Source organism: Emiliania huxleyi, assembly GCF_000372725.1.
Source record: "Emiliania huxleyi CCMP1516 unplaced genomic scaffold EMIHUscaffold_115, whole genome shotgun sequence".
Taxonomy (NCBI): Eukaryota; Haptophyta; order Isochrysidales; family Noelaerhabdaceae; genus Emiliania; species Emiliania huxleyi.
In genome coordinates, this window is record NW_005201493.1 from 124,668 (window position 1) to 140,252 (window position 15,585).

The window sequence follows — 15,585 nt, forward strand, 5'->3', positions numbered from 1 at the left end:
CGGCCGGCTGGCGGCGCCCGCTGCCAGCCGCGAAATCTGAGGTCGCCCCGCCCGCCTGCGCCCCCGCGACGGCCCCGCAGCGGCCGGGCCGGCTGCCTTGGTGGGCGGGGCACCTCCCGCTGCCGCGTCGCGGCCGCGGACGCGCTCGGAAGCACACCGCGGGCCTCTGCTGCGCGCCTCGAAAGCGTCGCCGCTCTCGACGCGCGGAAGAGCCGGTCCCATGCGTCGGTCCGAGCATCACGCACCCCCGTGCTCGGTCGCAGGCACCTACTCGACGGTCGACGAGCTCGCCGGCATGTCGCCCGCGCGATACGTCACTCCTGATCCCGATGACGACGGCTACGACGAGGACGTGCCCGCCGACCCCCCACCCCCTGCCGCCGACGACGATGCCGCGCCGGACGACGAGCCTGTGGTCGGCGACGCCGATGGCGGCGGCGGCGGCGGCACGGGCAACGCGCGGCGCTGGGCCGAGGTCTTGCCCGACCCGTCGTGCTGCCCCGCGCTCCCGCTGCTTCTGCTCGCGCTCATCGGCACGGTCGCGTTTTCCTTCTCGCGTCCGCCCGCGGCGCTGCTGCAGTGTGGACCAGCCACTCCATTGACGCTGCTGCTGGCGCCTCGACCCGAGGCGCAGTCAAGGACAGGAGCAGCGGCGAGAGGCAGCGAAGAAGTGGCACGGACGCAGCGAGCGCGCAGAGGCAGAGCACGAGTAGTCGAGCAGGAGAGGCGGCCGCACGTGCGAGCACGAGCACTGGTGTGCGGGACCACGTTGGTCGCATGTCGAGCTCGGACCTGCGCTTCGGGCCTTCGGCTTGGACACAGTTTTGTAGAGAAACGCGAGACAAACCTCAAACGGCCGGGTGTACTCTGTACACCAAGTACCCCTTCAACCCCTGTCCCATTCGCCTCTCTGATATGCCAGGACAAGACGGGCGCGGAGCCCGCACTCGAAAGGGCTACTAGCCTCTCTCGACGCTACGGCTTTTCTTTTGACTTACGCCGCCCTCCCCCCCACACGTAGAGCTAAGAGCCTGGCCTCGGTGCTAAGCCGTGGCTCGCGCGACGCTGCCCCCGGACGTGTGAGGCGCAAGCGGCTGTTGAGGGAAAAGGTTTGCAACCTAACGGAGGCGAGTGTAGCGGTGCGCTGTGCCGGCGCCGGTGCTGATGTGACTACTCCAAGAGACCGTGTCGATTGAAGACTACTCATGGCAGAGTAAGAGAGTGTATGCGCGGGTGGACGCGGGCGAGAGGCGTGATGTGGGATGGCGCACCGGTCGCGGTGGTGCGGACGCCGCGCAGCCGTGAGGTGCTCTGAGTGGGGCCGCCGGGATAGAGCCTGCGCAGGCAGCAAAGGTGGGCGGCGTGAGCGCGCGCGGTGCCGCGCTCCATGGTGTGCGAGAGTGCCGGGCCGGGCGTGCCCCCATCAGCGACGGAAGCTCCAAGCCGGCACAGAAACTCCGACACGGGCGTCTGCTGGTTGCGCGTGTCGACGAGCGGGCCCGAGCGAGGCCGCATAGGAGGAAGAACGTCGGTCGTGCGAGCGCTGAGGACAAACGGACGGCTGAGTGAGCGACGGCAGTCATACCGGCAAGCGTTGGTGTGCGGCAGCGGTCGCTCGGGGGCGGAGGCCGGCGGCAGGGAGAGAATCGGGCGAGAGCACGGAGCACGCCTACCGTCGAGCGAGATCAGACATCTACATAGAGCACGTGCGGCCACGCCGAGCCACCGAGAGGCGCACCTGGCGCAACTCGAGCGTAAGTGACCGTGGCGGCAGCCGCTCGGCGCTCGAGGCGACCATCCGGCCGCCGGGCGTGCCTCTGGCGCCGACTCGGCGCCGTCGGCGACCCCGCGCGGGCCAGAGTCATGTCGAGCCGGGGCTGAGCCGGCGGTGGCGGACGCTTGGGTGCACGCTCCGGGAGGCTGCCGGGACGGATCGGCCTTTCGGGTGCCGATGCAGCGCCGCGGAGGCACTGTTCTGGTGAGAACACGCGCCACTGAGGCCGACTGAAGTTGCACGCCCAGGCCAGCCGGGGGGTGATCGGAGAAATCGAGACGATCCGCAGCAGCGAGCAGCAGCGGCAGCAGATGCAGCAGCCTGGCCTGCATAAAAAAATCATCGCGGCTCAGCGAATTGCCTCGAGAGCAACAACGACGCAGGTGGTGGGCAGAGCTGGCGAGGTCGAGTACCCGGCCGAGCCTGTGGAGCCTGCAAACGCCGAAAAAAGAGGAGGCGCGTGCTGCAGATGTGGCTGCCTCTTCGTCGCAAGCCTAATGTTGCTTGCCGGCCTGCCATACATTGAGGCCGGCCTCGAGCGCCCGCTCGTGCACGTCGCTGCTGTCGCAGGCTCAACTTTCTCTTTTCTCATTGCCCCGCCCCCGCCGAACCCGGCGCCACCACCGTCGCCGCTGCCACCGTCGCCGCCACCACCGTCGCCGCTGCCACCGTCGCCGCCGCCACCGTCGCCGCTGACACCGTCGCCTCTGCCGCCGTCGCCACTGCCGCTGCCGCCACCGCCGCGGCGGCCGTGGTCCGGCAGGGGGACCTTGCCGCCCCATCCTGACGTCACCGCCACCTCCTGGGTGCTGCACGAGCAGACCAACTGTTGGTGGGGCGGCCACGGCGCGGAGGAGGTGGACTCGCCGCGAGGCAGCGACGTGCCGGGCGTGTCCACACTTCCCGCGTGCAAGGTAGTGATTAATTATAATTAAGATTCATTATTATTAACGAATAGGCGTGTTCACACTTCCCGCGTGCAAGGCGGCGTGCGTGAGCGCGGCCTCATCGGGGCTGTCGTTTTGCGAGGGCATCGTGTGGGCGCCCCGTGCGGGGAAGTGCTACCGCAAGACGCGCATAAGCTTGGGGCTCTGCGATTTCGATCCGACCTACCACCTGCACCTCCGCTCGGACCTGCCGCCCGCGCCTCCTGCGAGCTCTCCGCCGCCTCCGGAGAATTATGCGCGTGTGATGCGCCGCTTCGAATTCGTCGGGAACGGAAGATGCCGATTCCCTTGGAACGCCCACACGTGCGGCCATGTGAAGCCTGTTTACCAGCCGTGCTTGGTGGAGCAGACCTGCACGTCGACCAAGGAGCAGTGCGCTGCCAAGTGCGCGGAGAATCGCGACTGCAAGGCGTTCGAGTTCAACACAAAGGCGCGCCGCGACCCCTTCCGAGCCCCCCTCTCCTTGTGATTCCGGCCTCCCGCCCCGCAATTCGCAGAACGGATGCTGGGGTGCGCCGTGCGAGCTACACGGTGCGAGAACATTTACGCACACCGGCGCAGCCTCCCCGTGTCCACAGTCCTCAACAAGACCTTGCGTCTAGGCGCCGTGCCAGACCACGTGCAGGTCGACGGGCCGTACACGTGCATGAAGAAGAAGTGATTCCGGCCGTCTATGGCTACACCTCGTGCCTGTCCGCTACGCGTGTCTGTCCTCGACCCAGCCCTAGCTTGGGATGTCCTTTTTTATTTGTTGTCCGCTGCGCGCGGATTTTAAAATCTTTCCTGGATTTGTTTGTTAAATTCTTTTTCCGGCGTTTGTTTTCTTTCTGGGGGTCAGTCGGTGCCTCGACGCTCTCCACTCTCCTTGAGCCGACTAGAGCCGTACTGACTTATATACCGTTATACCCTCTAAGTAGAATATACAGTACGTCAGCCAACGGTTTGGGTGGTGACTGGTGCACACCCCCCCGCGATGTCGCTCGTTCGTGTGCTCCGTGCTCGTAAGTCGTATTTTACTTTATACTCTACGACTTTATGTATCTAAAAGAGGGGACGGCTCGATTGGACGGAGGGTGGACGCGTCCAGGGGGGGGGGGTCGGGGGGTATAGTGATTAGTGATGCCTTCACGACCAAAAGCGTGACACTGACAGCTGCGGAGGGAATGGAGAGCGAGTCGTAACACATCGGAGCACTCTAGCATAGCGGAAGGGGAACTCGGCCTACTGGCGACGAGGAGGCTAGAGAAATTTGAGGTGTGTAGCATCTACACTGGGGAGATCTTCCGGACAGGAACGGCGCAGCCACCAGAGACAGTACCAGACGAACTATCACACGACACACGGCAGCAGGGGGGACGCAGCTGGATGGAAGTGACGACGAGAGCGGGGACGACTTTGACAGCGTCGCGGGTAACTTCGACTGGCCTGCAGCATCGAATGAGCCGAAACGAGGCACGAGGGCGACGCACTTCGTACGCTACGAGGAGATACAATTAGGCAAGGCAGCTGCGCAGGTGATGGTCCTGTTTGCAGAGAGGGGAGTCAAGGAAGGCCAAGAAATCACATGGTCATATGGGGACTCATACAGGAGCCACCGCAAGGAGATGGGATACAGGGCGGGGACCAGGGCGGATCCGAACGCAATAACACCCCAGCAAGCGCGGACGGCATTCGCGAGATACTGCAAAAAGATAGACGTGACGAAGGAGGAGCTAGCGTGGAACTTTGGATGCATATCGGCAAGCCAAAATAACGAGCAGGAGGCTGTCCTGGTGCGTGAGCTAATCCTGAGCAACAATAAGCGACTGTACCACGGAGCACAGAGCGCAGCAGACAGGACGGCGGCGACGGCGGACATGGCAGAGACGAGTGTGAAACAAAGGGCGGCGGGCATGGAGGGCGGTAGCGACGGGGATGGTGACGGTGACGGTGGCGAGGGAGAGGAAGGGGGTCCATTAACACCAGACAGCGAGAGGGGCAGGGAGGAAAGGGGGAGAGAGGAAGCCAACGCGACGTGCGCAGAGGATGAGGATATAAACTGGGACGACGCAGCGGAGGGGATAGGCGAGGGAATCGAGGGACCGGAGGGCTTTCGCGACAGCGACGATGACGACGAAGAAAGGGGAGGGGACGGAGGGGCGACACGCAGGAGGAGCGAAATCGCTAACGGCCCGAGCAGAGAGGGCGACGGCGGGGCACGAGGGAACAACGGAGACGCTACCGATGACGCGAACCGAGGCACGGACGCCGGCGGGGACGGGGAGGGCGACAGCGACGTCGAGGTTGACGCAACCGTATCGAGAGCGCCACCCAAAAAGGGGCGGACAGCCATGGAGGTCACCGAATGGAGGGCGAACGGCACGATGCGAAAAGGCAGGGCGAGGCGGATGGAGAAAGAAGTGCCGAGAAGGCCATGGTGGAGGGGAGGGACGGGAGGACGAAAGAAGGGCGAGGAGGACGAGCGGCCCGCACAGACCGCGAGCAGACAGCGCCTGCTGGCCATTTCGAGACATTCGCCAAGAACGCTAGCTACATGGGAGGGCTTCGTGAAGGATGGATTGAAAAACATTCGAACAAAGAAGAGGCGACGGGAGGAACCGGCGGAGGATGCAGTGACGTGACACACACACACACACACACACACACACACACACACACACACACACACACACACACACACACACACACACACACACACACACACACACACACACACACACACACACACACACACACACACACACACACCGCTCACCCACGCGCACTGGGCCTTGCACTTTGAATGCCGTGGGGCTCCTGTCGTCAGACGTGGAGACGCGAGGGTTGCCCCCCCTTGCCCCACCACCTCGTGTGTGTGGAGAAGTTTACCTTACCTTTTACCTTACATCACAACGCCCCTGCTAGCGACGCCTGGGCGGCGATGATGCCGCAGGCGGCGACCGCGGAGCACCGCAGGGATAAAACGGAATACACGTGGCGAGAGTCTGGAAAGTGGGGGCCAGTTCCAGTGGGATAGAGAAGCCTGCAGCGTGCAGGAGGAGACGTATACATGCGCCACGTGCATACGGTAGGTCTCAGTGCGACCACGGAAACACTGCGATGCGCAGGTTGGTGGAGCCAAACGGCACCAGCCGGATTTGCTCGAGCGGGCCACACGCCCCGCTCGGCAGAGCGTCGCAGTCGATCGGAGAGGCGGGGGGCTGCGCGGTGATGTTGGTGCCGCGCCAGTAGCCCCAGGTGGCGTTGCTGAGGAGCCGCGCCGGCACGCGCACGGAGAAGGGGTACTCCGACGTCGAGAAGGGGAGCGACTCGGCCCACCCCGGAGACGCGAGCGGCTCGAAGCGCAGCGCGCCGAGGTCCGAGAGGTCGAGCGCGAAAGACCACGCCTCCCGCGTGCTGATCTCGTAGTCGACGGCGAGCGGCCGGTACGGCAGGAGGCGCCGGTAGTCTCGCACCACCCGCCGCTGCTCCGCCGGCCGCAGAGAGAAGAGCAGCGGCCCGCGCCGGACGACCGCCGCGTCCGCCGGCGGCGAGGAAACGTTGCCGAGCACGCCCCAGCCGCGCTCGACGCGAATCGGCTGCGGTAGCCGCACGCGGAGGGTCGCGAGGCCGCTGCCGAGCGGGACCGCGTGCACCGTGCCGTTGGCCGCCCGCTGCCCGTTGACGCTCGCCCCTGCCGCCCAGCCCGGGATCCGGAGGTAGGCGGTGGTGGAGTGGCCCTGCGGGACGGAGACAGTGAGGACCGCCTCGCCGGCGAAGGGGTACGAGGTTTCGATGAGGAGCGTGGCGCCGCCGCCGACGGCATCCGGCAGCGTCGCGTTGAGCGGGAGAAACGACGCGACGGCGAACGCGTTGCCGTGGGTGAGGACGGCGGAGGCGACAAACTTTGGCCAGCCCTGCGGGAAGTTTGTAATGCAGCACGGGAAGTGCGACACGCCGTAAAAGTTGGCCGTCTGGTCCTCGCCGGAGGGGACGTCGTGCAGCGAGTGGCGATGCGCGCGGCAGCCTCCCGCGGGCCCATCTGCGGAGCCTGCGGAGCATCGTTCAGAGGTGCAGCAAAGTAGCCGAGAGACAGGCGAGAGGTGGCCGTGAGATGGGCGAGGTATCGCCGAGAGGTCGCCGACCGAAGTAGCCGATCTGAGAGAGGGAGCCGAGAGGGAGCCGAGAGGGAGCCGAGAGAGGGAGCCGAGAGGGAGGCCTGCGGTGCAGCCCCCTTCGACGTGGCGGTAGTGCAACGAGTGGCGGCGGCGCGACGGGTCCTGCTCTTCCGACAGCGGCGGGTGCGTGTCGCCGGCAAACACGGAGTTGGCTTGCTGCACATAGACGTGCGTCCACATGTCGTCCGTCAGCGCGGCGGGCAGCGCGTTGAAGGCGAGGGCCTCGAGCCTACGTGTGTGGATACGCCAGCCTCGGGGCGGGCAGACGGTATTGAGCCGTGTACTCAGAGCACCGCGTGAAGACGAGGGGTGCGAAGGCAGTGAATACAGCGGAATGCGGTCGAATGCCGCTGAATACGTGTCGTGTCCTCTCGAGCGCTGGTTGGGAGACAAGAGTACGTATTCAGCTGCTAGCGTCTCGAGCCGGTCAACGAGCGACGGGTCGCCGAGCACAGAGAAGGCCTGAGGAGGAGAGTAGGAGGAGTGTGGTTGAGTGCTGAGGATGCGACGAGCGACGGGTGGAGGCTGCTCGAGATGGGACTTCTCTGTGCCTCCGTGTGTGTGTGCGTGTCTGTGCCTCTGTGCCTCTTTCCCTGTGTGTCTGCGGGTCTGTGTGTGTGTGTGTGTGTGTGTGTGTGTGTGTGTGCGTGCGTAAGCGTGTGTGTGTGTGTGTGTGTGTGTGTGTGTGTGTGTGTGTGTGTGTGTGTGTGTGTGTGTGTGTGTGTGTGTGTGTGTGTGTGTGTGTGTGTGTGTGTGTGTGTGTGTGCGCGCCGCTCCGGTGCTCCCGGTGACCAGTACCAGTGGCCGGGCGGTGTTTCGCCCCCTCCCCCCCCCCTCCTCTGTGTGTAGACTGCCTGCTCGAGCGACGCCATCGCCTCGACTACAGCGCACGTCTCTGTTCCGCGGTGGGGCGCGCGGCCGCAGAACACCTGGTGAGAGCGCAGCATTCGGCTGAGTGTACGAGCGAACGAGCCGCGGGAGGCGCGGCCGCAAAGACACTGAGCTGTCTCTACTCAGCTGCTCCGCGTATACTCGCCTATGAAGCGTGAACAGCGCCACGAGTTTGAACAGCGTTCCAGTGAACGATCCCGGTGTCGAAACACCGCTCTCCGCTCCACGCTCTGCCTCGTCGGCGCAGAAGAGGGCGTTGGGCTGGCCCTGGTACTCGTCCAGCCGCGAGAGGACGAGCGTCATCGCCGCGTCCGCCTCGCCCTGCGCAGCGCCGAGCCGCCTGTCCATCGCCGGCCAGGCGAGAGCACCTAATGTGGGCTCAAGACAGTCAAAGACGTGTCGTGTCTGTCCGAGAGCTCGTCGGGGTACGCCGGTCTGTGTGATCTGTGAATCAGTGATGGCCGAGGGCTGAGGGCGGATTGATTCGCGGGTGGGTATGGGCCGGCCAGGCGAGAGCACCCTCCGCGTTGTTGACGCCGTGGTCGTGCGTGTTCCAGCCGGCGACGGGGCCTACGAGGAGGACTGGGGGGGAAGGTTCCGAGAAGGGTCGTGGGATGGCCGGCCGTGCTCGAGCCGGCGGCGGGGCCGGTGGGGAAGCGGACGGCGCTGGAGCCGTTGTAGTAGCCCCTCCAGTCCATGCCCTTGGCGCGGAAGAGGCGCGAGGCGCCCATCAGCAGCTTGGTCGTGCCGGCGGCGCCGAGAGGCAGCACCGCCCTCGCGCCTAGAAGGTTCCGAGAAGGTTCCGAGAAGGCTCGAGAAGGCGCCGAGAGGCAGCAACCCCTTCTCGCCGGCAAACTGCGGCACGACGTGGTCCACCACGTACAGGCAGACCTGCCACAGGGGAGGGGGGGAGGAGCTCCCGATGGAAGGGTGTCTGGCCAAGGCCCGGCGTTCAGAGCAGCCGCGGAGAACGCGTCCCACCGGCTCGAAATCTCGGTGCAGATGGCTACCATTCTCAGTCCAGCCGCAACCTGGACAAAGGTGGGCCAGCGCGTCGCTGCCCACTTGTAGACAGGGTCGGACTCCAGCAGCCTCGCCTCCGCGGTCAGGTGCGCCACCACGGCCGCCGCAACCGCCGGGCGCGAGGATGGCTCACCCTCCGAGTACATTAGCAGCGCACGGCACATGTTCAGCGGATCCCACAGGCCGTGGCCGTTCGTGTCGCCCGGCTCGTTCAGAAAGGGTCCGATCCAGCCGGCGCCAGGGCCGCTCTTGCTCCGATTCACGTGCCCGAGCACGTACTGCATCATCCGGTCAACGACGGGACCGAGCTGTGCCGCGGGGTCGAGGCGCGCCACGGCGGCCGGCCCTGCAGCCCGCAGCAGCATCAGCAGCGGCACGTTGCCGTTCGCCCAGTATGGCAGCCACTGGTCGGTGCCACCCTTTGGCGCAGCCGTGCCGCCGACCCAGACCGACTGGTTGACTGTGTCTGCGCCGGGAAACGTGCTGAGAGGCATGTAGCCCGAGAGCGAGTTGGCCTGGAGGAGGAGCTGCTCGAGCGCCCAGCCGCGCGGCGCCAGCAGGCCGAGCGGGAGTGGTGTCCATGCGGGAGGCACCGGCAGCGGAGGCTCAGCGCTGAGCGACAGGACCTGGTTGATGACGGCCAACATTATTTCAGCACCCGCCCCCTGGCGTCTTGGCCGTCTATGTACGTGCCGCCATCCCGTGTCGCGGAAGCGAGGCGGCAGTAGAACGAAATAGCACCTCACGGCTCGCCAGCAGCGGACACTCAAGAGGAGGAGATACACACGACGAGATACACCGTTTCATTGCCTCGTCGGGGCTGTGTATCTTCCTCCTGCGCTGTCTGGCCCCGCACAGCGACTTGCGAGGGCTCGTCTTCGATGGGTTCCACGGCAATGCCAGCGCTGTCGGTGCCGCCCTAGTCGCGCCAGCGCCCTCCCTCCCCCATAAATGGACTGGCTCTCGGGCCCAAGCCGTTCGCGAATGCGCCGTTCGCGCGCTCGACCCTTGGCGCGGCGGAGGCTCGCATTCACCACAGAGCGAGCCGCGTCGCCCAGTCCAATTAAGATAGCTACTTGACACCCTGGTGCACACTTGGAGCGCCTCCGCGCATCGCCCGTGTCGATCCCCATGTCAGACGGTAGCTCTGGAGTCCTGGCGCGCAGGGAGAAGGGCGAGGCACATTCCAGGCAGTGACCTCTCGCCCCTCTCCCGAGCCTGCGCAGGTGGCTGCTGCGCCCACAGACGGGCCAGTGCTGGGCACGCGCATCCTACAGTCGGAGGCTTCCGCCGACGCTCAGTACGTGATTGCCGCTCTGCTGCCCCCGCGCGACGCCGCAGCGCTGTCGGGCGTGAACAAGGACTACTACTTCATCGCGCGCAGTCCGCTAATTTGGGCGTCGCACGTGCAGCACATTCGCAAGACGAACCCGGAGGTGCAGGCTCCGTTGGAGGTGTACGATGACCCGTACGAGGAGTACAAGGGACTTCGTGCTGCGGGAGAGAGGCACTCGGCCGAGGAGCTGGTCTCGCACGTCAAGTCTTTCAAGGGGAAGGAGCTGCTGCTCTTACGAACCTTCGGCACCGTGACGGAGCCGGGGACGAAGAGTGCCACTTTCGAGCCAAACGGCCCGATCTCGCTGCCTGTCCCGGCACAGCTCGCGCTGGAGCTAGGTGCGTCATGTCTGCGGTTGCGTCATGAAGTTAGAAATAGTACTGGCTAGTCTATTCCTACTCATCACCACTCGCCAGAACACACCCCCACACTGCTTAGAAGGAAATGGTTTTGTGCAAGGTCCGTATGGGATATGGGGCACACTCTTCCTGTGTGACTGTGAGTACTGTGTGTAGTGTCCCTGCCGCGGTGTGCGCACTAATACCATTGAAGACGGTATCCAGCTACGTGGTATGTACTCGTACGTATGTTTTTTAAAGTGATTTCAGAACAAACGCCTTCGGCATTTTTTTCTCCGGCACCGCCACCGAGAGAGGCTCACAAGAGACAGCTGGCTGCCTCGCGCCGGGGACGAAATAGCACCTCGACCACCTCGACCTCGACCACCTCGACCACCCACCTCGACCCGCTCCCTGCGCGGCTCCCCTGAGGCTTCCGCGGGTGCCGCGAGCCTCGTGGGGTCTCGCCCTGATGGCGCGCCTCCTCCGCTGCCGATCTGGCCACTCGTCCGCTCGTGTAGTACCTAGGCGCGCTGGACATTGCTCGCTCGCCACTTCCTCCGCGACGCCCGCTCAGTCAGTCATTCTTTGTGCGGCTATCAGGGCACGACTCCGTGTTTAGCTAATGGGAGTTGTCTCTTGAATGTCGGGCTGGACTGTTCGCGTGCGAGTGTCGGTGATGTGCAGGGTCCTGGGAAGCAAAGCCAGCGCAGGCGTCTTTGCACGACACGCTGCAAACAAGTTGCCTCTGTCGTCGGGCAGTTGGGGGGGGTTTGGGGGGGGGGGGGGGATTGTGTCGTTAGCACTCCCCGTCGACTCGGCAAGCGCGACCTGCGTCTCTGGAGCGTGACTTCGTCCCCTTGTGTGCTGCGCATGCGTGTGCCGTGTAGCTCCATGCTTCAGCCGCGGCGCGCGGGACCAGGTACGATGCATTATACAACGATACTACTCTCTCTGCCATCGTTTAACACCCAGACTGCTTCATAGAAGTCACACTTATTCCCCTCCGATGTGAGGCGTGGTCTCAGCTCTCAGCCGGAGGAAGCGCCCCCACCGGTTCTGGTCCAGGAAATTACGACTGAACTTGTTGCGCACAGTCTGCAGGTCAGCTTGCGCCCTTGCTGGTGGAGGAGATGCAGCTCCTTGGCACAGTCACCGAGGTCAAGACGAGTGTAGCCGGTCGCTTCCTACACATCAATCAGCTGTGAGACGGAGAGGTTTTTATATATAAGGAAAATAGGTGCGATCACATTAAGAAGATGCGATGCGTGCCGTCAAAAGGGGGGGGGGGGGGGCGTGCTCCACAAGGAGCGGTTGCGTGTGTGCAGCGCGAGGTGGATTGCCGCAGCTGCCACCATGGATGGCTCAAATCTCTTAAGGCGCACATTCATCGAGAGACAATTTGCAGAGGTATAATGCGAGCAAATATGTGAGCCCGAGCCCACCAAGTTGTCGGCACGCACCTCGAATGTGGCTGAGCGATATCAGCGTCTAACCAATGCTGAAGGTCACACACCACGCTCCAATGATAGAGCAGGCGGCGATCGAAGGACGCGAAATATGCATCGGCTTCCAGGATCTGTCAACATGCTTCATGAGCATCGTAAAGGAGATACAATTTCAGCTCGAGGCGGCGCTAGGAGTAGAACCCGAGATCAGCGCGGTAATTAAGGCGCTACACACAAACGTTACAGGGCAATTTGAGACCGAACATGGGCTGTCGGACGCATTCCCCCTGGACCGAGGCACAGGCCAGGGCGATCCGAACGGAGGGTCGAGGGCGAAGATGCCGATAGCAATGGGACAATGGGCGGTGTCCAAGTACGCGAGAGGATTCGCGGTCACAAAAGGAGAAAACGGGCGGGTGCCACAGCTATATTACGCGGACGACGGCTCATTCATCACTGAGAGCACCGCGGACCTACAGGCGATATTCGACCTGAACTGGTACTTAATGAAGATGAGTGGCATGGCGGTCAAGGTCAAGGGAAAAGAAAAGACAGCGTACATGGCAGTACGATACGAGAATGGGATCGCACGAAACATAGAAGGCGCGCCAATGCGACTCCTAAGGCACTGCAGCAGACGGCGGCATCAATAATCAAAGTACGGGAAGGGAAGAGGAAGGGACTCGAGGCGGAGAGGAAGGAACGAGTAGCCGCGGAAACAGAACGCCTGAGAGAGGGACAGAAGGAAAGGAAGGAGAGGATACGAGAAATGGAGTGGGCGGCGAATGCGTGTATTTGCTGGCGACGGAGGCGACATCGACAACGTGATGCCGAGGAGAAGGAGAGGGAAGAGGCAGAGAGACGCCTCGAAGCGGGGAGAGGCAGAACGACGAGAGCGATGGGGATGACACTCAAAACGACCCACTGCGAGCTCGAAGGCGAAGGCCAGCGCAGGAAACGCGGTGATAGGAACGACGATGCGGCGAGCGCCGGAGGGAAGCGACGACAGCGAGGGGACGAGGACGGCGAGCAGAGAGGAGAACAGACGGCGAGCGGCGCACGCGAGGGCGACCACGCAGGAGAAAACAGACGGGACGAGGGGAAGGAAACGCGGCCCGCCAGGAAGCGAAGGCAGACGGCAAGATACGTCGCCGGACCAGCGACAGGAAGCGCAGGAAAACAAAAAGAACAAGACCAGGAGCATGGAGACGAGGGAAGGCGCGAGGCGCTCCGCCGACAAGCAGCAGAGGCGGCGGCGAAAGTAACGACGGCCATGCTAACGACGGGCGGCACGGTGGAAGGGGCGAAGGTAGGCCCCTCTAGCATAGCGGAAGGGGAACTCGGCCTACTGGCGACGAGGAGGCTAGAGAAATTTGAGGTGTGTAGCATCTACACTGGGGAGATCTTCCGGACAGGAACGGCGCAGCCACCAGAGACAGTACCAGACGAACTATCACGACACACGGCAGCAGGGGGGACGCAGCTGGATGGAAGTGACGACGAGAGCGGGGACGACTTTGACAGCGTCGCGGCGCGCCTTAACTTCGACTGGCCTGCAGCATCGAATGAGCCGAAACGAGGCACGAGGGCGACGCACTTCGTACGCTACGAGGAGATACAATTAGGCAAGGCAGCTGCGCAGGTGATGGTCCTGTTTGCAGAGAGGGGAGTCAAGGAAGGCCAAGAAATCACATGGTCATATGGGGACTCATACAGGAGCCACCGCAAGAAGATGGGATACAGGGCGGGGACCAAGGCGGATCCGAACGCAATAACACCCCAGCAAGCGCGGACGGCATTCGCGAGATACTGCAAAAAGATAGACGTGACGAAGGAGGAGCTAGCGTGGAACTTTGGATGCATATCGGCAAGCCAAAATAACGAGCAGGAGGCTGTCCTGGTGCGTGAGCTAATCCTGAGCAACAATAAGCGACTGTACCACGGAGCACAGAGCGCAGCAGACAGGACGGCGGCGACGGCGGACATGGCAGAGACGAGTGTGAAACAAAGGGCGGCGGACATGGAGGGCGGTAGCGACGGGGATGGAGACGGTGACGGTGGCGAGGGAGAGGAAGGGGGTCCATTAACACCAGACAGCGAGAGGGGCAGGGAGGAAAGGGGGAGAGAGGAAGCCAACGCGACGTGCGCAGAGGATGAGGATATAAACTGGGACGACGCAGCGGAGGGGATAGGCGAGGGAATCGAGGGACCGGAGGGCTTTCGCGACAGCGACGATGACGACGAAGAAAGGGGAGGGGACGGAGGGGCGACACGCAGGAGGAGCGAAATCGCTAACGGCCCGAGCAGAGAGGGCGACGGCGGGGCACGAGGGAACAACGGAGATGCTACCGATGACGCGAACCGAGGCACGGACGCCGGCGGGGACGGGGAGGGCGACAGCGACGTCGAGGTTAACGCAACCGTATCGAGAGCGCCACCCAAAAAGGGGCGGACAGCCATGGAGGTCACCGAATGGAGGGCGAACGGCACGATGCGAAAAGGCAGGGCGAGGCGGATGGAGAAAGAAGTGCCGAGAAGGCCATGGTGGAGGGGAGGGACGGGAGGACGAAAGAAGGGCGAGGAGGACGAGCGGCCCGCACAGACCGCGAGCAGACAGCGCCTGCTGGCCATTTCGAGACATTCGCCAAGAACGCTAGCTACATGGGAGGGCTTCGTGAAGGATGGATTGAAAAACATTCGAACAAAGAAGAGGCGACGGGAGGAACCGGCGGAGGATGCAGTGACGTGAGACACACACACACACACACACACACACACACACACACACACACACACACACACACACACACACACACACACACACACACACACACACACACACACACACACACACACACACACACACACACACACACCGCTCACCCACGCGCACTGGGCCTTGCACTTTGAATGCCGTGGGGCTCCTGTCGTCAGACGTGGAGACGCGAGGGTTGCCCCCCCTTGCCCCACCACCTCGTGTGTGTGGAGAAGTTTACCTTACCTTACCTTACCTGGTAGCTGGTCGGTACCGCGTGTAAACAAGAATATTTTTTCGACCCTCGAGTCTCGGCTCTCGCTCCACCCGTGAAACTCTCTGAAAGTAACTCACCTGCCAGTTCCTCAACGCTCAAGGCTAATTAGCGCTGCATCAGCGTCAGCCCGACTGGGTTGCTGCGGCTCCGCGCTCCGCCCACTCGGCCGGCTTGCAGTCTACCCGTTCGCCGAGGGCGTCGCACTGCAGCTCGTCGAGCGAGGCGAGGAAGCCCTCCCGCTCCCGCCGCTGCTCCGCCTTGATGCCCTTCTCGCGCTCGCGGCGCGAGCGCAGGAAGGCCTGCATCGCCGCCGACGGAGGCGCCTTCTTCCTTCGCCTCTTGCCGACCGAGTCCGAGGCGAGCTCGTCCGCCACGGCCGACGGCGCCGCGGCGGCGTCTCGCGGATGGCGTCCGCGGCGGCCACCTCCCGCTCCTCCGCGGAAATCGTCGCCGCCAGAGCCGCTCGCGCCTCCGCCTGCCGCGCCTGCAGCGCGTCGACGTCCGCCTGCAGCGAGGCCGCTCTGTCCTCGACGAGCCTGGCGAGCGGCTGAAGAAGAGTTTGCTAGGCAGTCACGGAGAAGTGCAAAGTCGCCACCTCCGTCGGGACAAAAGCGGCAATGGTACCGCCCTCGCGCCCGC

At 63.7% G+C, this 15,585-nt stretch overlaps 4 protein-coding genes across 4 annotated transcripts in view; 1 reads left to right on the plus strand and 3 right to left on the minus strand.

The window, feature by feature from the left end:
- Window positions 1–1,023: 1,023 nt before the first annotated feature.
- On the minus strand, window positions 1,024–2,013 carry EMIHUDRAFT_454569 (hypothetical protein; the record flags this gene model as incomplete). The annotated part of the gene is made up of 3 exons (XM_005791130.1): window positions 1,707–2,013; window positions 1,272–1,543; window positions 1,024–1,043 (listed from the first exon to the last, which is right to left on the minus strand). The coding sequence occupies exons 1-3, from the start codon at window positions 1,796–1,798 to the stop codon at window positions 1,024–1,026; spliced, it is 384 nt and encodes a 127-aa protein (XP_005791187.1). The 5' UTR covers window positions 1,799–2,013.
- A 3,568-nt stretch (window positions 2,014–5,581) lies between these two features.
- On the minus strand, window positions 5,582–9,502 carry EMIHUDRAFT_440018 (hypothetical protein). The gene is made up of 9 exons (XM_005791131.1): window positions 8,801–9,502; window positions 8,618–8,660; window positions 8,416–8,550; window positions 8,289–8,339; window positions 8,004–8,137; window positions 7,733–7,807; window positions 7,303–7,340; window positions 6,924–7,107; window positions 5,582–6,755 (listed from the first exon to the last, which is right to left on the minus strand). Exons 1-9 carry the CDS (start codon window positions 9,437–9,439, stop codon window positions 5,796–5,798), a joined length of 2,259 nt encoding a protein of 752 aa, XP_005791188.1. The 5' UTR covers window positions 9,440–9,502; the 3' UTR covers window positions 5,582–5,795.
- A 2,489-nt stretch (window positions 9,503–11,991) lies between these two features.
- On the plus strand, window positions 11,992–12,538 carry EMIHUDRAFT_224164 (hypothetical protein; the record flags this gene model as incomplete). The annotated part of the gene is made up of 2 exons (XM_005791132.1): window positions 11,992–12,447; window positions 12,515–12,538. 2 exons carry the CDS (start codon window positions 11,992–11,994, stop codon window positions 12,536–12,538), a joined length of 480 nt encoding a protein of 159 aa, XP_005791189.1.
- A 2,530-nt stretch (window positions 12,539–15,068) lies between these two features.
- Window positions 15,069–15,585, minus strand: part of EMIHUDRAFT_224166 (hypothetical protein) — a gene marked incomplete at both ends in the record, with an annotated part of 2,256 nt that continues 1,739 nt past the window's right edge. Inside the window, 2 exons of the mRNA XM_005791133.1 lie at window positions 15,069–15,308; window positions 15,371–15,482. Coding sequence (XP_005791190.1) covers window positions 15,069–15,308; window positions 15,371–15,482 — 352 coding nt within the window. The remainder of the gene's footprint in view (window positions 15,309–15,370; window positions 15,483–15,585) is intronic.

Bases quoted from the DNA above. Each gene is read 5' to 3' on its own strand.
- EMIHUDRAFT_440018 (XM_005791131.1), bottom strand. From the start codon at position 9,439: ATGTTGGCCGTCATCAACCAGGTCCTGTCGCTCAGCGCTGAGCCTCCG. The intron at 8,551-8,617 runs GCGAGAAGGGGT...GGAACCTTCTAG, and splicing joins CGTCGTGCCGCAGTTTGCCG to GCGCGAGGGCGGTGCTGCCT. The intron at 7,341-7,732 runs GCAGTCTACACA...TCTCCTCCTCAG, and splicing joins CGATGGCGTCGCTCGAGCAG to GCCTTCTCTGTGCTCGGCGA.